General features: G+C 44.5%; 1 protein-coding gene across 4 annotated transcripts in view; it reads right to left on the bottom strand.

Annotated features, from left to right (window-relative positions):
- NPRL3 (NPR3 like, GATOR1 complex subunit) overlaps positions 1–23,743 on the bottom strand; it is a 115,432-nt gene that overhangs the window by 65,584 nt on the left and 26,105 nt on the right. For all 4 annotated transcript variants that reach the window (XM_044978988.1, XM_044978984.1, XM_044978986.1 and 1 more), the window contains 3 exons: positions 21,780–21,861; positions 12,017–12,154; positions 10,885–11,041 (listed from right to left, as the gene is read on the bottom strand). In XM_044978988.1, coding sequence (XP_044834923.1) covers positions 10,885–11,041; positions 12,017–12,154; positions 21,780–21,861 — 377 coding nt within the window. The remainder of the gene's footprint in view (positions 1–10,884; positions 11,042–12,016; positions 12,155–21,779; positions 21,862–23,743) is intronic.

Below are 23,743 nucleotides of genomic sequence, written 5' to 3'. Positions count from 1 at the left end.
CTAAATCAGTGGACCTGAAAGGGAATTTTCAGGAAAGAGCAGATAAATTCCCTTATACATCATCACCTCAAAGTCCACAACTGTGTGGCAGAGGAAACCCAGGGAAACACAGACCCCAATCTACCCAGAAAGATCTTCAGATGGATCCATAAACCTCATCTTTCCCATTATCTTCATTTTTCTGGTCCCCCACTCTGCTCTCAAGCCAGGATCTGGCAAAGCAAGATTTAAAAACAAACTCAACTGGCAACCCACAAGTGACTTCAAAGTCCTTCTTTATGGACAGTTTTTGGCAGAAAAAAAATCTCCAAGCTGCCTGCATTATGGACTAATATAATCTATGGGCATCCCAGTACCTCCACTGACAGTCAGAGTGCTGTTTCATGGGCTGGCCAGCGTGGAGCCCCACTACTACTATAGAATCTGAGGAATGTTGGTTATTCTTTCTAGAATGGTACTGGCTCATTGGAAATGCCCTCTTTGGTCTTCTATTAATCATGCCTCTGATTTCCACAGGTGGCATCTATGTAGTCTCCTCATTCTACAGATAGGAGAGACCATTACAGTAGGAATTTACAACTCACTGTTATTTCTAAATAGCTGGAAGATTAAGAAGTTCTTGTAAAGAGGAGCTAAAACGTTAAATGTTTCCACTAAATCATTTATTCATGGTGGGAACAGCCTGAATAGCTCAGAGATGAATTCATAGGTACACTATTTCTGAGTGACTATGTTTTGGTCACTTCCTTAACCAGGATAAGAATTCATGTCACTTCTTCAGTCTCTGCTAATAAACATACTAGAAAAGGTCAATATTGCCTTTGCTAAATCAGTGCATTACTTCACTGATGAGCTGCAGAAAGTATTCCAGGCACATGAAGGAAGTCAGTGACTGCTCTCTAGTGGTTGTGAAACAATCACCTAAAATAAATAAGAGCCCGCTTGTCTTAATACATACTCTTCACCTTTCTGCAGTGAAGACAGTGAGAACAACAAAGACAGTAGGGGATTTCCAGCAGGTCAGAGATATTTCAAACAATCCATACTTTCAATATTTCTGATGTTAACCATGTACAGTAATAACACTGGAATTCTAACAGAAGGCACTCCCCTTTGAATAAGGGTTGGCTGAGAAGTCTGGTCTGGATTTTTTTTTTTAATTGTATTTTGTTTTTTGAAGCAGCAGATGCACTTCACTGTGAGATGCAGGGAACATTTGAATATATTCCCTGGTCTGAGCTAAACAACTACCTAGAGTCATAAAATTATCTGCCTCTAACAGCTACCCAAACTGGCCATCAGGTCTAACAATCAAAAGGTCCAAAAGCCCAATTATCAGGACCTACATTGGTCTACCTTGGCTGTTTAGTGGCCTGCATGCACAGCCAGAAAATCCATTTGTGATGCCAATGGTACACTCTCTGCTGAGCTGAAGCTCTCCTCTAGGCAGCTTGTATTCATCAGACCCTGTGTGCCAAACATATCAGAGAAGAGCTGCGTGGTTCCGAGACGCCAGCCAAAAGATTTGCCTTGCCTCCCTCCAGGGTGCAAGTTATAGTACACTGTTGGGGCTATACATATAATGAATGGTGACCGTTCCTCCGGGGAGCGGTTTGACAAGCTCTCCCACTGACACAGCACAATGTACACTGGCACTTAGGTCGGTATAATTTATGTCGCTCAGGGGTGTGGATTATTCACATTCCGGAGTGACATAAATTACACCAAAGTAACCTGTAGTGTAGACAAGGTCAAGGACAGACCTTAGTGAGGAAGCCACACAACTCAAACTGGCTGAGATAGAGAGTTACTGAATTTGGAGTCAGCAGAGAACCAAAAAGTTGGAGATGGCTAAAACAGAGAAGGAACAAGAGCACCGGCGGTGGGAAACTGACCTGACAGTCAAGGAGAGGAAGGCAGAAAAGCAACAGCAAGAGGAAGCACACCAATGAACCACGGAACTGAAAGAGAAGGAAGCAACCAACAAGAAGGAAAGGCTGCATAATCTGAGCTGGTAGGGAAAGCCTGGACAGACCCCCCCAGCTTCCAGGCATTCCCTGCATTCAAAAGATTGTATACTACTGAAAGAGACTCAGTTGCACAACATTCCAGAAGACAAGACCCCATTGCAACTACAAAGCTCTTGGGTAAAGCATTAAATGTATTTAATGAAATGGAAATTGGACAAGCTTTGATATATGGTGAATTTTAAAAGGCTCTATATTTTGCAAGTTTCACATTACTCCTAATGCGTATAGGGTAAAGGTTTAGAAACCTCAAAAAAGGTGATAAAATTAGTCACAGAGAAGATGTGAGATTTCATGAGAAAAACGGGCAGAGGGGTTGAAGATTATGACCAGTTATTTCACCTCTTTGCACAGAACATTTCCTGGGCATGTGCTCTGAGAAGACCGAAGAAGCCATTTGGGATAAAACTTTAGGGTCTGCCTAGAAAGCAGCCAATCTGTCTGATTTCTATGTACAAGCCAGAGTATCTAGTGAACAAAAGACACAGAAGGAGGCAGAAGCCTAGTGTAAGGATGGAAGCTTGGTTTATCCCTGGGAAAAGGGAGGGTGGTTGGGAGCCCAGGCTCTCATCTCCCCCGAATCAACCCCTTCCTGGTAATTGCATTCACAGACTCCTTTCACAGGAAGACAGTCCAAGATGATGTTCCATATGTAATTCCACTGAACACCCGAGGGACAAATGCCCTAAACAAAGGGCCCAGACCCACTCCTTAGAATACAACAATTGTAAACACAAGACCCACAGAGGTACCGGAGGAGTTCCTGATGACTTTTCTATAGTCTGATCTATGGGCGGTTGCTACTGACTTTATTAAGGTTGCCAAAGTGAATGGCAAAGAATGCCTATAATGGAGAGAGCCTGGGTGCCCAGATCTCTCAGGTCAGGGAGACTGGCATGCTGCATGGGGAAAGCGTAGAACTCTTGGCCTTTGGAACATTTAAAACCACTGTGCCTTTAGCAGAAGTGCACTTGGAATGGGAAGGTATAGTAGGCATTTTAAAAGTTAGCATGCTGGACTGCATTCCAGCAGGAGTTCATGCAGGTAATGCTGTATTACTATGTCCAAGGCTGTTAAATATGGTACCCATCCTAGACAGAAATATTGCTCTGTGATCCCAGGAGGGAACGGTGAAGACAGAGAAACAGCTAAAGGATGAGGGAACATCCCACCCCAGCTAGGATGACCAGATAGCAAGTGTGAAAAATCAGGACAGGAGGTGGGGGCAATTGGGGTCTATATAAGAAAAAGCACCAAAAAATCAGGATTGTCCCTATAAAAATTGGGACATCTGGTTACCCTAACCCCAGCTTAAAGAGGGAAGCAGTGTGTCTCCAGGGACAAGGAAGGAAGAGCCGCTCCCAAAGCTATGGCAGGCATTTGCAGCAGAACAGAGAGCAGACCCATCCTTAGAAAGCACAAGCAGAATAATCTCCAGGGGGAGTCCAGCTAGCGGAAATGGGGAAGGGTTTTTTGAAGAAGAGGGAAGAGTGTACAGGGAAGCACCTGTACTGGCTCTGAGAAGCCTTACAAGCAACTTGTGCCTGTTAAACATAATTATGTTAGCCCATGATTGTCCTTTTGCTGGTCACTTGGGGACTTAAAGGACTTATGAAAAGATAAGAAGGAATTTTTATTGACCAGATATTCAGAATGAGGTGAGAGACTATTGCAGGTCTTGTGACTTGTGCCAGGATCAGAAGAGGCCAGTATGGTTTTACAAAGCTCCCCTGCAACCCTCACTTGTAATCAAGGAGGCATTTCTTCGGGTGCTAACAAATATCATGAGCACTTTGCCCCAGCCAACCCAAAGGGGAAAACATTTTGCTGAAAATGGATTATGCCACTAGGTAGCCAGAAGCAGTTGCTTTAACTTAGAGGTTGATATAGTGGCAAAAGCCCATTTCGCTATTTTCAGCCAAGTAGGTTTTCCTAAGGAGATTTTGTCAGATTGTGGGTAAAATCTCACATCCCAGCTATTCAGTGCATTGTGGAGGATGTTTGATTTAAAACAGCTGAAGGCTACCCCATATCACCCAGAGACAAAACTGTTTGGTTGAATGGTTCATAGAAACACTGAAATCTATGCTGGGAATATATACAAACAAAAGGGCAAGGGGCTTGGGATGAAAAATTACCACGTTATTTGTCTTTAAGGAGGTGCCCCAAGAGTCTGCAGGGTTTTCCCTATTTCATCTCCTGTCTAAGAGAAAAGTGACAGAACACCTAGATCTTATCAGGCCCTTCTGGGAGAAGTGTACTGAACCAGAAGGAGACTCAGCGATTGAATATCTACAAAAGTTCAGAAAGGAGTTAGAAGACATGCTGGACGTGGTTCAAACTAACCTCATGGATAGCCAGACCACACAAACAGCATAGTATGATAAGAATGCTTGAAGTTGTGCTGTTTTGAGGTGCAGGGTTGGTAATACTACTAAAACTGTTCTCTGTAAAAAGGGAACAAAATGCAAAACTCATGGGAGGGCCCTTATGGGTTGTGGAGAGAGAAAATTAAGTCACGTACAGTGTAAAAGACCTCACAGCAAGGCTGCCCACAGACAGTGCATGTGAATAGACTTAAAATCTATCACAATACAGAAGCAATTGTGAATATGCTTTGTTGTGATGAAAGGGAGTCTGAGACACATTTCATTGATCTACACAAAGAACAGGAGTACTTGTGGCACCTTAGAGACTAACCAATTTATTTGAGCATAAGCTTTCGTGGGCTACAGCCCCACTTCATCGGATGCATGTAGTGGAAAATATAGTAGGTATATACACACACACACACACCATGAAACAATGGGTGTTACCATACACACACTAAGGAGAGTGATCAGTTAAGGTGAGCTATTAGCAGCAGGAGAGAAAAAGAACTGTTTGTAGTGGTAATGAAAATGGCTCATTTCCAGCAATTGACAAGGAGATGTAAGGAACTGGGGGGAGGGGGAACAAACATGGGGAAATAGTTTTACTTTGTGTAATGGCCCATCCATTCCCAGTCTTTATTCAAGCCTAGTTTGATGGTGTCCAATTTGCAAATTAATTCCAATTCAGCAGTCTCTTGTTGAAGTCTGTTTCTGAAGTTTTGTTTGTTGTAATATTGCGACTTTTAGGTCTGTAATCAAGTAGCCAGGGAGATTTAAGTGTTCTCCAACTGATTTTTGAATGTTTTAATTCTTGACATCTGATTTGTGTCCATTTATTCTTTTACGTAGAGACTGTCCAGTTTGGCCAATGTACATGGCAGAGGGGCATTGCTGGCACATGATGGCATATATCACATTGGTAGATGTGCAGGTGAACGAGCTCCTGACGGTGTGGCTGATGTGATTAGGTCCTATGATGGTATCTCCTGAATAGATATGTGAACAGAGTTGGCAACGGGCTTTGCTACAAGGATAGGTTCCTGGGTTAGTGTTTTTGTTGTGTGGTATGTGGTTGCTGGTGAGTATTTGCTTCAGGTTTGGGGGTTGTCTGTAAGCAAGGACTGGCCTGTCTCCCAAGATCTGTGAAAGTGATGGATCGTCCTTCAGGATAGGTTGTAGATCCTTGACGATGCGCTGGAGAGGTTTTAGTTGGGGGCTGAAGGTGAGGGCTAGTGGCGTTCTATTACTTTCTTTGTTGGGTCTGTCCTGTAGTAGGTGACTTCTGGGTACTCTTCTGGCTCTGTCAATCTGTTTCTTCATTTCAGCAGGTGGGTATTGTAGTTGTAAAAATGCTTGATAGAGAACTTGTAGGTGTTTGTCTCTGTCTGAGGGTTTGGAGCAAATGTGATTGTATCGTAGAGCTTGGCTATAGACAATGGATCGAGTGGTGTGGTCTGGATGAAAGCTGGAGGCATGTAGGCAAGTATAGCGGTCCGTAGGTTTCCGGTATAGGGTGGTGTTTATGTGGCAATCGCTTATTAGCACTGTAGTGTCCAGGAAGTGGATCTCTTGTGTGGACTGGTCCAGGCTGAGGTTGATGGTGGGGTGGAAATTATTGAAATCATGGTAGAATTCCTCAAGGGCTTCTTTTCCATGGGTCCAGATGATGTCGTCATCAATGTAGCGCAAGTAGAGCAGGGGTGTAAGGGGACGACAGCTGAGGAAGCGTTGTTCTAAGTCAGCCATAAAAATGTTGGCATACTATGGGGCCATGCGGGTACCCATAGCAGTGCCGCCGATTTGTAGGTGTATGTTGTCCTCAAATGTGAAATAGTTATGGGTAAGGACAAAGTTCAGCCACAAGGTTTGCTGTGACATTCTCGGGGATATGGTTTCTGATGGCTTGTAGTCCATCTTTTGTGGAATGTTGGTGTAGAGGGCTTCTACATCCATAGTGGCCAGGATGGTGTTTTCTGGAAGATCACCAATGGATTGTAGTTTCCTCAGGAAGTCAGTTGTGTCTCGAAGATAGCTGGGAGTGCTGGTACCGTAGGGCCTGAGGAGGGAGTCTACATAGCCAGACAATCCCACTGTCAGGGTGCCAATGCCTGAGATGATGGGGTGTCCAGGATTTCCAGGTTTATGGATCTTGGGTAGCAGATAGAATACCCCTGCTCAGGGTTCTAGGGGTGTGTCTGTGCAGATTTGCTCTTGTGCTTTTTCAGGCAGTTTCTTGAGTAGATGGTGTAGATTCTTTTGGTAACCCTCAGTGGGATCAGAGGTTAATGGCTTGTAGAATGTGGTGTTGGAGAGCTGCCTAGCAGCCTCTTGTTCATATTCCGACCTATTCATGACGACAACAGCACCTCCTTTGTCAGCACCTCCATTGACCTAGTGGCAGAATGCCCTAATGACTCATCACTTGAAAGCACTAAGATATGCAAAGAGCTAACAGACAGAGAGGGTAGAAATCTTGGCTGCAAAAATACAAGCAGGTATTTTCTAACATGTCAATGACTACTCATAAAATGGTCCACAAGACTGACACTGTGGATCCCCATCATGCACCTAGCAGGGCATACTGAACCACTGGGAAAGTGCACAAGCAAATCCATAAAGCAACACAGAGTATTCAGGATATGGGAGTAATTAAAGAGTCTGACAGTTCCTGGGCATCTCCTGTGTTGGTTCCCAAGACAAATAAGACTAAGGTTTTGTGTTGATTATGGAAAACTTCATACTGTCAGTTTCTGATGCCTATCCTATGCCCAGAATTGATAAAATGGTATATTTTGCTTTGCCAAAAGTATCTCTTAGCACAACTGATGTGGTAAAAGGGTATTGGCAGATTCCTTTGGACAATGACACATAGAAGAAATCTACTTTTATTACTGCTAAGGGTTTGAACTTCATGAGTTCAAAATGTTATCTTTTGGATTAATTAATGCAGGAGCCACTTTTCAGAGGCTTGTCAACCAAGTGCTAAATAGATTACAAGACTTCACATGATAATATAGCAATGTTCAGCTACTCTTGGTCACTTCACAAGAGACACTAACTCAGAGATCCAAGTCTTACTGTGAGGCTTTTAAATGTAAAATAGGAGCAGAAAATGTTCCTTATTTGGGACACTGTGTAAGATGGTGGCCAAATCTCTCCTGATCCCTTGAAAGTAGAAGCTATTAGCCCCAGACCAAAAAGCAGATCCAATCTTTCATAGGCATAATTAACTATTACTGCCAATGTACGTAGGAGTTTGACGACATTATGTCCACTATCACAAACTTCTGCAAGACGACAGAGTGGTGTGGACAAAAGCTTGTCAAGAGAGTTTTGATAAAGAAAATCTTGTCAGAAAAGCCTGTTGTGGCCAGTCCAGATTTTGACAAAATGCGCGTGAATGCATCAGACATTGGTTTAGATTCAGTTCTAATGCAGTCAGGGGAAAGTAGCAAAAAGCAGCCCACTGCTTTCTTGAGTAAAAAAATTGGCACCCACCAAACAGAATTACTCTGTCATAGAAAAGAGTGGTATACCATTGTATGGGTTATCATGCACTTAAGGCCCTTTTTCTAACAAAAAATTCAGGGTTCTAACTGACCACTCTCCAACAGTTTGGTTACACAGAACTAAGGGCACCAATTCCAAACTGCTGCTGCGGAGTATGATGCTCCAAGAATACATGGAAATTGTGCACATTAAAAGGGAAAAAATATAGTGGTAGATGATCTGTCCAGGAAAGAGGATTCTGATCCCCTGCCTACAGTTCAGCCTGTGGCTGACGATCCTGCAGCACTGTAAGAGGGGAAGTATGACCCTAGGAGCCTCTCAGTGCTAACTGGCAGAGAGCCCACCATATTTAACTCATATCAGACCTGACACACTCATTACCCCTCAACATACTTTTGTCATAATATGCATCTAAAAGGTGTCATGTATCATATGTAAATTGGTGACATGCTGGTCCCAAAAATTACTTTGTGATGTACATACAGATTATGTACAAAGAGTCATATGCGTGTGCTGGAAATGTATTCTTAAAACGTACTTGGGAGGGAGTGCATAAAGCCAGCCTGCCCTAGGCAAAGGAATGTGTATTTACCTGTCTGACTAGCCTGATAACTGGCAAAGAACAATGAAAATACATTTACACGTACAGCAGACAAAGCTATCAAGTTAACAAGCTAATGAGCTCAACAGGGGGACCGGGGGTTCCTGGCTCTTGAGGTCTAGAAAATGGACTTTGGGTAATATAAGTGTGACGTTGCACTCTATATGATTTTATGAAAATATGCTAATGAGCTTGAATACAATGTAACTGAAATATGCTTCATGCAAAAGATCTCTTGTAAGGTATCATTACAAAGCTTATAATCTACTGAGTGTGGTCATCCTATTTGTATAAATGTATCACTCTTGTATCTGAAACTAGAAATATGAAATATAACTCTGAGGACCTATTGTAATTATGCAAAGTGTGGGCCATTAATGGTGGTTTGGAATCTTGATGGCTCCCATCAACCAGGATAATTGACTGCAGATGGCTCTGTTTTACCTATAAGTCTTCCTGTATATCTGTGTGCTGGCAAGTAAGACTTCATTACCCACAATGACATATGATCAAGTCATCTGAACTGGAATCCATCTTTAACCTTGTGCTTTTCCATTGAGAAGGAGGGGGTGGGAACCCAGAGAGGGACAAAGGATTCCTGCCTTATGCAAAAGATATAGTAAGTGGGTGGAACAGAACAAAGAGGGGAGGGCCATCATAAGAAATTCACCTGAGCTGGAACAAGGGCCATACCAGGGGAAAGGATTGTGCCCAAAGTAGGAAGACGTCCAGTCTGTGAAAGAAACTTATTGAAACATCTGAGGGTGAGATTTTAATCTGTATTCAGTTTTATTATTGTACTAGACTCAGACTTGCGTGTTTTATTTTATTTTGCTTGGTAATTCATTTTGTTCTGTCTGCTACTACTTGGAACCACTTAAATCCCACTTTCTGTATTTAATAAAATCACTTTTTACTTAATTAACCCAGAGTATGTATTAATACCTGGGGGGGGGGGGCAAACAGCTGTGCATCTCTCTATCAGTGTTATAGAGGGCAAACAATTTATGAGTTTACCCTGTAGAAGCTTTATACAGGGTAAAATAGATTTATTTGGGGTTTAGACCCCACTGGGAGTTGGGCATCTGAGTGTTAAAGACAAGAACACTTCTGTAAGTTGCTTTCAGTTAAGTCTGCAGCTTTGGGACACGTGGTTCAGACCCTGGGTCTGTGTTGGAGCAGATGGGTGTGTCTGACTCAGCAAGAAAGGGTGCTGGGATCCCGATCTGGCAGGGAAAGCAGGGGCAGAAGTAGTCTTGGCACATCAGTTGGCAGCTCCCAAGGGGGTTTCTGTGACCCAACCTGTCACAATAAGGGCAGCAGGTGAGACAGGGATGGTCTACATATTCTGCCTCAGCAGGAGGGTGGGACTTGAGGTCCCTTCCAGTTGGACATTTCTATGATTCTATCTGGTCTGGCTGCTGTCAGCGACAGGATACTGGACTATATGCACCACAGGTCTGATTGAGCCTGGCAATTCTTGTGAAGCCAGATTCCCTGAAGGTTGGATAAGCAGGAAAACATGATACACATTAGAAATTCAGCCTCTCAGACAGGTAGACATTTTTCAGTTTCTATCTTATAAACTCTGTCATTTTTGTACTGTTGCAACCCCTGTTTCAGGGCTAAGACATTCTCTCCTCCCAGCAGCACAACATAAGAATAAGCGGACATTTCCCACAGGGTGGAAACCCAGGCGACCACCAAACCATGGTCCAGACACTAAACTGAACTGACTGTTGCTGAACTGATCCCGTTCTACTGTCTCCCCTGCTCCCTGCCCCTCACCCCCAGCCCACTTATTTGCCCATCTTACCATTTTACTTTTAGACAGTCAGATCTTTGGGAGCAAGGACTGATTTATTGTGTGTCTGTACAGCACCTTGTACAATGGAGCCCAATCCGATTGTGGTGTTTGGGACTTAGCACATTATTATTATTCAACATGTAAAAGATGGTTGAATAACTACACAATGTTGAAGCAGCAAGAAGCATTTCTGTTTTCTCAAGAAGGAGGAAACCCAAATCCAGCACTGTGAATTAGCAGACCCAGGTGCAACAGTAACAGATATTCCGTGACTGGGCAGGTTAGGTTGCACCAACATTTAAAATGTATACTTACAAAGTAAAGAGCAATGTAACAAAGTGTAGGGGATCGAATTACTAGAGACCAAGTTAAAGTTCATTCTGAATCGGCTACAGCACAAGGGCTGACCAACTTCTCCCTCCACCAGGAGGGGCTGAAGCCTAAGACATTAGCCCTTTGAGCATTCTATGCACATATAAAGGATTCTATAGAAACACCACATACACTAAGAAGGAAAATGCCTAGCGAATTGAAACAGCTTAAATTAAAACTGTCAGCTCCTTGTACCTGTAGTAATGCCAGATCAGCATCCTGAGCCAGCTGCTGCAGATTCTTCACAGCAGAGGTAGTTTTAATCACTCTCACCAGGGCCGGGGAACAGTCCAATGGGAGCTCATTAAGCAACGATTTCTCATCATTCAGTAGTAATAAGGCATGGTAAGGCCTGTAGAAAGAACACTGTCATCTGTAATTACTTCTCTTTCTTGAAGGATGAGCTACCCCTCACTATGGCACAGAGCTGGAGCATGTGGTTGAGCTACTGGCAAAATAGATCTGATACTATGATAGCTATAGCTAAGGACTATGTTCACAGTTAGTTCATTCTTGCTTACGTCAAGACAAGCTGCCTTCTGTCAAAAGGAGTCTTAAGCCTCTATCACCATTTGGAAAGCCTAAAAGCTAGCCAGACAGGTGGACAGATTGTGGTCCCAAGGGAGCAGGGATGAAATGCACACACCTCTCACTGTGAACTGCTGATCAGAACTGGGCACTAAATGAAAGTAACACAGCAGGTGACTTTTGCAGCTAAGCATCCATAGAACAGCGGGAAACAAAAATGGGATCCCCACCCCCAAAAAATAAAGCCTACAGGAAATCCCAATCCTTCCGAATTTAGATACTTCATGGAACTGTGATATGGACAAGAAATCACTTCAACACGAATATGGTTTAAAATTAAGTGTTTGCTTTTGAGGATGGCACTTTGAATGGGGAATATCTTGCAATAACCTCTAAGACAAGATCTTCCAATTGTAAATAATGCAGACGCTGGCTGCTGCATTACTTTAAAAAAATCAGCATTGTCACCGAGTGTGGTCAGTCAATAACAGTGCCACAAATACCTGGGAGGGGGGAAATCTAGGCACAAGAGAACAGGCTGTGGCACAGAGCTTGGTTTCAGCTCATTATCACCATTTAGAGAACCAAAATGGGCTCTAATTTTCACATCACAAAGACACACAGTCCATTTCCAGGAACTAGGAGCACAACGAAAAAAGTCAATCTTTATTATTTTCTGTAACATTTCTCAGTAAGGCTGTAAAACGTTTGGGTCAATCAGAACAAAGGGAGAGAAGTTAAGTGTTAGTGTTAGAGAGGCACAAGAACATTCGGGCACTGAAGAATGGGGTATATTTACCTAATAGCTTTCAGGCTTCTTTCAATCGCTTCAGGAGGTATAAAGCTTGTTGCAACATAATGGATTTTATGAGGCAGACAGAAACTCACTTCAAGCCAGTTGTTGATGTGCAATCGCACCACCCCTGTAGTACAAAGACTTAAATAAAAAAATAAATAAAAAATGAAATAAATACAGCATTTGCTGCCTCTCTCGAGTAAAAGCAATGGGCCAGATTCACCCGTGCTGATGCCAGAACAAGAGAAGAGAGACTGCACCTCCCTCCTTTCAGCAGCTGCCAGGGACCAATTTGACTCTAGTCCAGGGGTGGGCAAACTTTTTGGCCTGAGGGCCACATCGGGGAATAGAAATTGTATGGCAGGCCATGAATGCTCACAAAATTGGAGTTGGGGCTCTGGTTGGGGGTGCGGGTTCTGGGGTGGGGCTGGGGATGAGGAGTTTGGGGTGCAGGAAGGTGCTGGGATCGAGGGATTTGGAGAGAAGGAGGGGGATCAGGCATGGGGTAGAGGGCTGGGGCGTGGGGAGCAGCTCACAAGTGCAGGCTCCAAGTGATGCTTACCTCAAGCGGCTCCCGGAAGCAGTGGCATGTCCCTTCTCTGGCTCCTATGTGTGGAGGAGCCCCCGACCCTGCTAGAGTGCCGGAGTGGGGCCATGCAGCTGCTTCCAGGAGCTGCATGGTGCGGCCCCAGAGCCTGTCCCCTGGAGCAGGGCCGAGCTACAGCGCCCATGGCTGAAGCAGGTCCAAGCTGCGTGGACCTGAACTGGTGCGCCCGGCTGGAGCGCTGAAGTGGGACAAGCCCCAGACCCTGCTCCCCAGCTGCCCACAAGGCAGGGGTGGGCAAACTATGGCCCGGGGGCCGCATCTGGCCCTCCAGAGGTTTTAATTTGGCTCTTGAGCTCCCGCCAGGGAGCAAGATCAGGGGCTTGTCCCACTCCGGTGCTCCAGCCGGAGAGCGGGGTTGGGGGCTTGCCCCGCTCCACACGGCTCCCGAAAGCAGCAGCATGTCCTCCCTCTGGCTGCTACACGTAGGGGCAGCCAGGGGGCTCCGCACACTGCCCCCACCCCGAGCACCGCTCCCACAGCTCCCAATGGGTGATGTGCTGGAAGCCTGAGACATTGGTTGAATAAACCACGTTCCAGTGCATCCTCTTGTGTAAATAGCTAATGCTACCTCTTAAATAATGCATTGTGAGATCTATGGGTGATGCAGGCTGCCAATTTTATAGTGTTTATCTAGCTGCATTTCATTTAATCCTTTCTTTACATTTCAAGAGGTCTTCTGTTGGCCAGGAACCATGGCCAATGGGAGCTGCAGGGGTGGTGCCTGCAGATGAGGCAGCGTGCAGAGCCGCTTAGCCGCACCTCCACATAGGAGATGGAGGTGGAACATGCCACTGCTTCTGGGAGCTGCTGAGGTAAGCGCCGCCCAGACCCTGCACCCCTGACACCCTCCCGTGCCCCAACCCCCTGCCCCAGCCCTGATCCCCCTCCTGCCCTCTGAACCCCTCGGTCCCAGCCCAGTGCCCACATCCCCCATCCCCAACCCAGTGCCCACACCCCAGCCAGAGCCCAAACACACATGCACCCCACCTCCCTACCCCAACTCCTCATTTCTGGCCCCACCCCAGAGACTGCACCCCCAGCTGGAGCCCACACACCCCCTGCACCCCAACCCCCAGTTTTGTGAGCATTCATGGCCCCCCAAACAATTTCCATACACAGATATGGCCCTCGAGCCAAAAAGTTGGCCCACCCCTGCCATGAGGCCTGCTTTAAATTTGTCTCTTATAGGCTATTGCATGGTCACAGAATCATAAGAATGCCCCAACCACACTCCCTCCCTCCTCCAGCTGGCCCTGACCCCACACCAATGCACCGGGGAGGGAGGGAGGATCTCCTTTAAAGGTGATGCAGAGGCCCTGTGGGGGGTGTTCCCGGGAGAGGTATGGTGGGACTGGATGGCACACAGGGCAATGATGAATTGGGCCCAACGTTTCCATCATAATTTTACTGCACGATAAAGAGGGAGGGACGTTCCCTTACTACACATAAGGCATTACAGAGCAACATGTCACCACAACACTGATTCCATAGGTTCCACCTAGGTGGTTTGTTGTTTCCCATTGACCTGCTCATCACAAGAAATCATGAAAGTTGTTGTTAAATAGTTCCTTCATTCTAGGAAACCACAGCATCTAAAACTAAACTTTTAAGCTAATCCAAGAGAACAGAATTGAAGTGGAGAGAATATGCACTTCAGGAACGATAATGAAGTTTGATCACAGTGTTTGGCTGGAAAGCAGCATTAAGTACCTTTTATTTAATACCCCTGGAAAGCAGGACACACAGCAAGCAGGGAGTTTGGGGCAACCAACTTCACTCAAACAGATTTTTGTTCTTGTTTTTAGATGCTGACATATTTACTCCTCATCTTTATGGCATTCACTACTTCCTCCACCACCCAAGTACAAGCACACATGGGTAAGACACCCCACCCTCTGTATTATAAACATGTCTGCTCAAAAAGCCATTTCTCATGACATGAGTGTGCTGGTTGAGGCCACTTAAAAAAAAAAAAAAAGCTGATATCCCATCCACACCAGTTGACATCAGCATTTACATTAAACAGTTCCTAAAACAGAACCTGAAAATCAATTCAGGACACGGAGCCCTAAAACACTGTCTCTAGCTGCAGGACTATCTGGATTCAGAACCACAGAGGTCATCCCAAAAACCTCAGTTCTTTCTGGATTGCATTTTTAAGTTTTGGGTTTTTTTTTAAAATACATTACATAATTTAAATATAGAACCTTTTTGAAAATTATTTCTCTGACAAGCTGTGTTCAAAGCACACTCAAAGTTATTAAAACTGACCAAGCTAAGCACTGCACATGCCAAGAAAGAGGCAGTTAATCAACCTCAAGAGGCTTGGATAAGGGCAGGCAGTGTCCCACTTCCCCTGGATTTTCAAAACCACAACACACTAGGAATAAAGTTGTAAAGTCTTTGCCAAAGTCTCACTTCTAGATAACACAAAATAAAATGGCATCTATGGAGCACTACCTCTGCCAATCGAGGGCTCCCCTTTGGGAATTGATCATTTGCTCTAAAACATTTCAGAGTGGAAGAGAACCAAATTAGAAAAAGAACTTAAATTTACTCAACCAGGGTGAAAGAGGAGTCACACTAATCACCTGACTGCTGGCTAGTTGCCAGGTTTTTGACCAATGGGAACTGGTGGTTTGCAGGCTGCTCTGCTGAGGGTGCTAGTGCAGAGCAGAAGGGGAAGTCTATTGCCAGGAGCAACTATAAAAAGTGGGTGCCTAAAATTAGCTACCTAACTATATTCAGAGCCCTAAGTGGCCTGACTTTCAGCCGTACAAGGAACTTACGGCTTCCACTAGCCTATGGCTGAGCATCCATGGTTTTAAATTTTATACCAAAGATTACACTTTTAAACGTTTGAAATTTTTGGCGATTTTTTTTTTTTAAATTTAAAATCAGTGTTGTACACCAGTACAGCAGAGAGATTTGCAGTGATAAGTGTACGAACAGGAACACAAGAACGTTCATTCTCAATTCTCAGAGCCAGAGACCAAAGTCCAATAACTTTGTTAGTAGTTTTTAGAGCTGTGCTTTTTCTTTGTGCCAGACACTAGTTCTCAGCAGAAGCAAGTCCAGTAATATAAGTTTAACATGGAAACAGCCCCAGAATTTCCCATTATCTCTGTGCAAAAAGCATTACAAAAAACACACTGCACCCAAAGCCCTGGGGTGCACTTCACTGCTTGGCTGTGGCCAGGCTGGGAGGGGGTGTGTGTTTTTCCTCTGATACCTTCATTATATGTCAAACTTCAAAACAGACAAAAATAAAACAAATAAATAAGCAAACAAACAAGAACACCTTCACAGAAAATCCCATTTTAAAAATTAAGCATCGCAAAGTTTCATTTAAATACATTTCCTAATTCTTCTCTTAACAGGTGCACATGGGCATTTTCCTGCCAATGTGACTCAACCTAGAGCTGGCGAGCCCAATTCTCAGATTAGATGATAGTTCAGTATAAAGCAGGGATCAGCAACCTTTGGCATGCAGCCTGTCAGGGAAAGCCCCTGGTGGGCCGGGCCGGTTTGTTTACCTGCCGCTTCCGCAGGTTCGGCCAATCGCAGCTGCCACTGGCCGCAGTTCACCACTCCAGGCCAATGGGGGCTGCAGGAAGCAGCGCGGGCTGAGGAATGTCCTGGCTGCAGCTTCCCACAGCCCCCATTGGCCTGGAGCAGCAACCTGCTGCCAGTGGGAGCTGTGATCGGCTGAACCTGCGGATGCGGCAGGTAAACAAACCGGCCTGGCCTGCCAGGGACTCTCCCTGGCGGTACGCGTGCCAAAAGTTACCAATCCCTGGCAGGGCTGGCTTTAGGCTGATTCCCCGGAATTGGGCCCCGCGTCTAAGGCGCCTTTTTATTTATTTATTTTTTAAACTCACCCCGGCGGCAGTCCGCTCCGGGGTCTCCGGCCGGCCCCACGATGACCGCGGCAAAGCTCCGGCAGCAGCGTGGCAAGCCCCGCAGCGGCCCCCCCGCAGCGGCCATCCCCCGGCCGGCAATCGGAAGTGCTGCCGAAGACTCGGAGCGCCGCCCGGTGAGTACAAGCCAATCCCCCAGGAATCAGGCCATGCACTTGCTAAAGCCGGCCCTGATCCCTGGTATAAAGCCTTCTCAAATTGCAGTCATTCTACTGAGACAGCCACCAAAGGAGCTAATTATGTGGCGTACGTGCTGAGTCCCATCAATAGCACCACCACCATTAGGAAACAGGGTGGGCAGAAGAGTTTTCACACAGTGCACCAAGTTCCTAAGGCTAGAGTGTCGACATAGGGTGGAGGTGGGGGGCACTAGACACTTCAGGATACCTTTACTTTGATTCAGGTCTGTGCATTGCAGTGTGGACACCAGAACCCAAGGTTTGAGCATGGGTCAGAAAATTCTTAACCTAGGGTTAAAATGCAATGTAGACACTCAAGCCCAGGGTTCCCTGACACAGGTCTGCTAACTCAAGTTCCACTATCCCTAGGCTTACATTGCTGTGTAAACAATAGCCTAAATTACCAAATAAGCAAATGTATGGCTTGGGGTGGAATAACAATTTTCAAATGTATCTGACTGTATGTAGCGTTTGCAGAAGTCTGAAACGTCAGCTTTAAACTGAAGCTATGTTGCAGGTTTAGCTAGAGTGCAGCTACTTGCCACTCCGTAACACAGCAGTAGTGGAGCAGAACAGGATTCTGTGCTGAGTTGTGCATCATCAAACTCATTAGCTAAGATCTCATCCCAGAATCATTATTACTCGTAATGATTTGAGCAGCAGAGACACCACAGCTTTACTCTCAGATCCCAGGCTAAACTTGAAGACCTTGTTGTTAGAAAAATCCATTACTTGTAAATTGAGCAAATTTGATATGGAAGCCACTGAGAGTTGGAAGCCACTCCACTCACACATTCCTCAATCCCACATCCAGTCAACAGCCTTTAAAGGGCATCCAAAGTTACACCACAGTACTGCAAACAAACTGGTTTTTCTTGGACTTAAAGGATGGAATTTAAAACACACTTGTTTATCCTGGCTAAGGAAGACCCAGCAGATTCACCCATAATTGACATATATTTGGTACCATGCCATCAAGAATGAACTCTTAAAATACAGCACAGTCAAAAGGTATTCTGGATATAACATTCACTCACACTATTTACAATGCTCAAAGGAAACATGAAAATAAAAATGGACTGCACAGAACAAATTATTAGGGGTGGGATCCACGAAAGGACTTAGGCACTGGAACTCAGTCACAGTGCCTAATTTTTAGGTGTCAAGAAAAAAAAACTGTGATCCACAAAGATGAGTTAGATGCTTAGGGTCCCTGAACAATGAACAGGGAGGGACAGACACCTAAGAATGCAATCCACAAAAGCCAACATGCTAGTCGCAAAGCTGCCTAAGCTAGCCAACGGAACACGCCGACAAGAGGGGTGTGTGCTAAGCCCCCGCTGTCGAATTCAAAATTCAACACAGGCACTCAGCACTTGTGGAAAATCAGGTCTGAGATGTCCCAAACTAGGCATCCAAAATTGGTAGATACTTATGAAAATTTTGGCCTTAACTTCTGCATCGCTGTTTCTCCATATGCAAGATACAGATAATTATAGCTACTCACCTTTTTACAGCACTTCATGTATAAGCAGAGTGTCCTATAGACATGCTTATTAGATGCTATTCAAGATGTACCGCAGGAAGGGGAGTATAGGCTTGTGTTGGTAGCCTTCTCTTTGAAATACAAAGCAATAGCCATTTGGAGCCTTGAATAAGACGTACCCCTCTTTGCATGTACACTACTTGTTATCTGTTATTTATAGCTTTTGTACCAAGCATTACCATGCAGTATGCCTGTTACTGTGTTAGTACATTCATGTGGTGATGTCATAATTCTATTGACCTTGTAGTAGCCTCTTGTACACAAACTGGTCTCCATGTTTCAGTAGAAGTAGTTTGTGTATAAGCTTGTCTAGATGACTAGTCAGTGTGCTGCAAGGTGGGCTGTAAATCTACAACATACTAGCTGGCCATGTGGACCTTGTTACTATGCACTAAAAGTGTGCTGATCTACTCTGCTTTGAAACACTCCAACCTGCCACACACTAAACTAGCCATCTAGATAAGCCCACTGTCTCAAAACCCATTTGTGGTGTATGTATCTAAATAATGGCTATCACTTTTGCTCTGTATTCCACCTTGAAATTTCTATAAAGCCTGACTGTCTTGTGGGGACATTGGACATTTTGCAAGACAACGCTGAAACAAAATGCTAACAGAGACACACCACCCTCATGAAGATTTTCTCTATTTTAGTTCATTCTTGCTTTGGTTGTCACCCTTGCCCTAAAAGAAATCAGTCAGGCTGAAAGTGCGTGGTTGCTCTTGTATGAGAAACCTATCTGGAGAGAGGTGGAACAGTAGAGCCCCTCTAAATAAACAGATAATATTTTCTTGTTCAAAACCTCTGAATGGTGGACTAGTGTAAACCTAGCAAACGCTCTCTGCAGCTGCAGTTTAAACTATGGCAAACAGTCCGTCTGGTTACCTAAATTTGGACTAGTGGGAGGGTTTAGGTTTTACGATGGGTGCATGTTTGCAGCTTAGAAGTGAGCTATATCTGAGGTATTCTGGCATTCAAGCCACTGCTTTTTGTTCACGTTGTAGGCAGAGTTGTGTGGAAAATGTCTGAGGATCCTAAATGCATTAAAATCTTTTAAACTAATCATTAAAAAGCCCTGCTTTCTGAGGTTCTCTTCTCATGGGAACTAGTGGTATAACTACCTGTAATCATGACAGCCCACACCATTTATACTGCAATTTAAAAGATAGGAGCATTCAATGCATTTTGAGCAGTGACAAAGGTTCAGATATGTATACCTCTCATGACACAGAATGAAGCACTAAGGATATGTCAGACCTGACTTGAAATACTCCAGTGCCATCTAGTGGGGAGCGCCTTGTAGGAAAATACTTTGAATCAATTGCATCCCTCTCAGCTACAGCACCACAACTCCAATTAAAGTCAACTCAGAGGTTTGGCACTGCTGAAAATCAGTTCCAAGATGTTTCAAATTGGGCATCCAAAAATCAGTGGATGTTTCTGACTTGCTTGAGTGACTTGCCCAAGTGAGTCACTGGCAGAACCAGAAACAGAACCTACTTCACAACCCCATGTGCCCCATATACTGCACCATGGGGCTTCCCAGGAGGGAAACTACCAGAAATTCATACACAATTAAGACAATAATTGGCTACTATCAAGATTTATAGCTATTTAATTGTTTTGCACACCTCAGACTAAGCAGATACAAAGCATATATGTTGTAAACAACTCTAATTGTACAGTTATGCCAATACAATGCCACAAAAATCAGACTCTAAAGATATAAAGCAAACAGCACTTGGTGAGAAAACCATCAAACAAGTTCATTCCAGCTTTAACTGGAATAGTCTCTAGTAACACCTTCAAATCAGAAATAAGCCAGGTAAAATAATTAAAGACAAGATTCCATTGAGCAATGCTCCATGAAATGAAATAATGTGGGAGAGTTTCCATTACAGCATGGATGAGGGCTGGGGGGTAGTGGCCTACTCCCCCAGATAGACCTCCCTGCCCCAGTACATTATCTCAGTGGAAGGCAGCTGCTAATACATTGGGGAAATTGTGTGGGCACCGCTGCTATGTATTTTCTGTCCTTACCATGAGTTTTGGTCCTAGAATCAAAATTCTCTGTCACTGTTCTCAACCACTAGATGTCACTGTATTACTGGGCAGACCCCACAGTCTATCATCCAGTGGCAACCTTAGTGAGTCACAAATAAACAAACCAGAAGGAAGATAGAAAAACAAGAAGTGAGTGAGAGTTTGGTATTCAAAATCCAGGCCAGGAAAAATGTTTTCAAATAAAACTCAGAGTATGTTTTACAGGATTCACACCAAATCCAGATTCTGCAGCTTCTTTCAAAGGGGCCTGAATTTCTTCCAGAAGCTTAAAGATCAAAAGCGATTAACATAGAAAATTGTTAATCATTCCTATCTAAAATGCTTCTCTGACCCCAATTACAGTAGTATCTAATCATGTGTCTTTAATATATTTATCCTCACAACAACCCTGTGAGGTAGAAAAGTGCTACTACCCCCTTTCTGCAGATGGGGAACTTTAGATCCATAGAGATGAAGTGACTTAACCAAAGTCACCCAGGGAGTCTGTGGCAGAGCAAGGAATTGAAGCCTGGCCCCTAAACACTGAATCAACCTTCCTGCTCTATTTATCTGCCAAGACCCCCAGTTCAGGGTTCTGTCTCCCCCTGCTGTGGTAGCTATTGTCACCAACACATGCTAGTGCACCAAATGCAGCCCTTAGCTCTGCATTAAGGGGTTAGCTATGCCATGACTGTCAGAGCAGAAAGACACACAGGCTGGAATTTTCAAGAGGAGCCCTAGGGAGATAGGTGCCCTGCTCCCACTGAGATTCAATAGGAATTGAGCTTCTAACTCCTTTAGGCATCTTTGATATCCCAGCCAGAACCATTAACTGGTCAGGCTTTGACAGGTTGCAGTTTACATGATGCTAATGGCCTCATTCATTCAGGCTTCCATGCACGCAAAGTGTAACCAAGTGAGGTGGGGGCAACCTGTGGAACTGCGAACTATGTTACATGGGGCAGTGCATAAAATTGTATGTTTGGGGCACTTGCTGGGAGAGCTGCTGATAGGATACTTTGCAAATAAGTTGTCATTAGGCCTCTTTCCAGCCAAGGAAGAGTAGCACCATTCTTATAGCCATGACAAAGACTCCTATCAAGCCTCAAAGAAGATAATCCCTGGGATATCCTATTGGAGAGACCAAGATAGCAACTTGATCTCCATAATATTTCTGATTTACTCCAACAGCTAAACTCCATATTGCTACAAATCTCCACCTGGTTTAACTTCAAAGCCCAAAGGGCCACTCACTTTCTGGGCTCTATACCTGTTCATGTTCACTGACTTGGATGAGACTGAATCAAATGCAATACAAAAAATAGAGGCAAGCCTCCTCTCTGAACTGGTGTCTCCAGTAATCACTAATGGGAAGAGACACATAAAATCAGATGAGCTAGTGATAATATACAGTGGAAGACTTTTCACTAAGAAGCAGAATAGCATGGGCTATGAGGAGGATTCCTCTTACCTGTCATAAGCCTCCTTGAGGTCTCTGGCCAGCTTGCACTTGGGTAGAATGTGATGGAAAGGTGATTGTGGACCTTCTGCTGCTATGGAAAGATTAAAAACAAGAAAGCATTCAACTGTTTTCAAAGCAGAGAAACTTTGCTTTCAGACAGTCATCTGAATTTTGCACAATTGTAATAGCAGATTCTGTGGAAAGATTAGACAGTGACAGATTCAAGTCTGTTTAATCCACATTCACCTTTCACAGTGGTTTTTTTTTTTAATTAAGAACAATAATATGAACTTCTTTTTGAATCCCATGAATCCCAACTTTATGCAATATGGGCATCTTCACTAATCTGAGGAGCAACTACTTCTTTATGTTTTTACTTCTAAATTTTAGTTTTTAATGCTTGTAGCAGGACAATACATGTTGTGCCCCTGTGAAAGTAAAGCCAGGTGCAAACACACCTAATAGGTTAATACTGGTTTATTAGTAATGCTCCAGAAATTGACTCCATACTTTAACTATAACAGCTCATGCAACTGGCTCACTCTCAACAGAATTGGGATTCTTAGGTTATTACACAGCAAGTAACACTTTCAAAAGTGCCTACATCCCACTGACTTTCAATGAGACCACAGGCTCCTAAGTGTCTAAGTCACTTTTGAAAATGAGACTGTGACAACATGGCCAATGTAGTATGGTGGGTCCTGCGCTTTTCTTGGTATGGGGCTAAGATGCCAACCCTTGCCCCTGCTCTTGGGGCACCAAGGGCCCCACTAGTGGCCTAGGAAAGTGGTAAAGGAGGGAAGCAGGGGAGGGATCTGGATTTGCTCCTTACTCTGAACCCCAGCCCCTCTCAACCCCCGTGGGTTCTTACCCTCTTCCCCCTTGGGTAGGGTACCTTTGGTCCTTAAACACTGGGCAGGGTCTCACTTACTCTGTTTTTCTGCTCTTCCAAGTCTCACATCACATCTCCAAGCTCCAGTCCTCTCTCCTTCCTCCTTCTCCCCTAATTGCCTGAAGCAGGGGGGTTTATTAGGTTGCTAACAGGGCCTTAATTGACTACAGGTGCTCCAATTAATCTGTGGCAACCCTCCCTAGTCAACAGGGAACTGCACCTTAATTAGCCTAGGGCAGGGGTTGGCAACCTTTCAGAAGTGGTGTGCCAAGTCTTCATTTACTCACTCTAATTTAAGGTTCTGTGTGCCAGTAATACATTTTAATGTTTTTAGAAGGTCTCTTTCTAGAAGTCTATAATATGTAACTAAACTATTGTTGTATGTAAAGTAAATAAGGTTTTTTAAATGTTTAAGAAGCTTCATTTAAAATTAAATTAAAATGCAGAGCCCCCCGGACCGGTGGCCAGGACCCGGGCAGTGTGAGTGCCACTGAAAAATCAGCTTGTGTGCTGCCTTCGGCACGCGTGCCATAGGTTGCCTACTCCTGGCCTAGGGCTTATATACTTCCCCTCGACCATTCTCCCACTGCTCCCTGGCCCTCCTGTATCACAGAGGCATAGGTGCTTTTGAAAATTTTACTAAGTGACCTTAAAAAGGGACACATTTCATTACAGGTTGAAACAATGCCATGTTACTATCTACACTGGTCATGGAAACTACATGCGAAATAGAAAGATCCCTCTTGAGGCTGGCTAGAGGGCTTGGCATACAGGGTCACAGAATGGGAAACCTGGATTTGAGATTACCTGAAGGCTTTCCCACATCTGGATAGCAAATGCACCAGAGGCCAAAGCTGTATCACTTGTACTCCCTCCCTAGTGAATGACAGGAGCGGAGCTAGTCACAAAAGCAGCTGAGCTATTTCACTTGTAGAGCAGGGATCTATATGCAACACAGGTGACCTCAGAGACGATAAGGCAAAGTGGAGTCAAAGGCAGTCAGAATGATAAAAGCCACAGAACCCCATTCAAACTGGCCCCATTCACAGAGTGCCCTTTGTTTATACTCAAAAGAACAGCT

This window comes from Mauremys mutica, chromosome 11 (genome assembly GCF_020497125.1).
Source record: "Mauremys mutica isolate MM-2020 ecotype Southern chromosome 11, ASM2049712v1, whole genome shotgun sequence".
In the NCBI taxonomy this organism is placed as follows: Eukaryota; Metazoa; Chordata; order Testudines; family Geoemydidae; genus Mauremys; species Mauremys mutica.
Note: the sequence above shows the minus strand (reverse complement) of the source record. Positions and strands in the feature narration are given on the sequence as shown.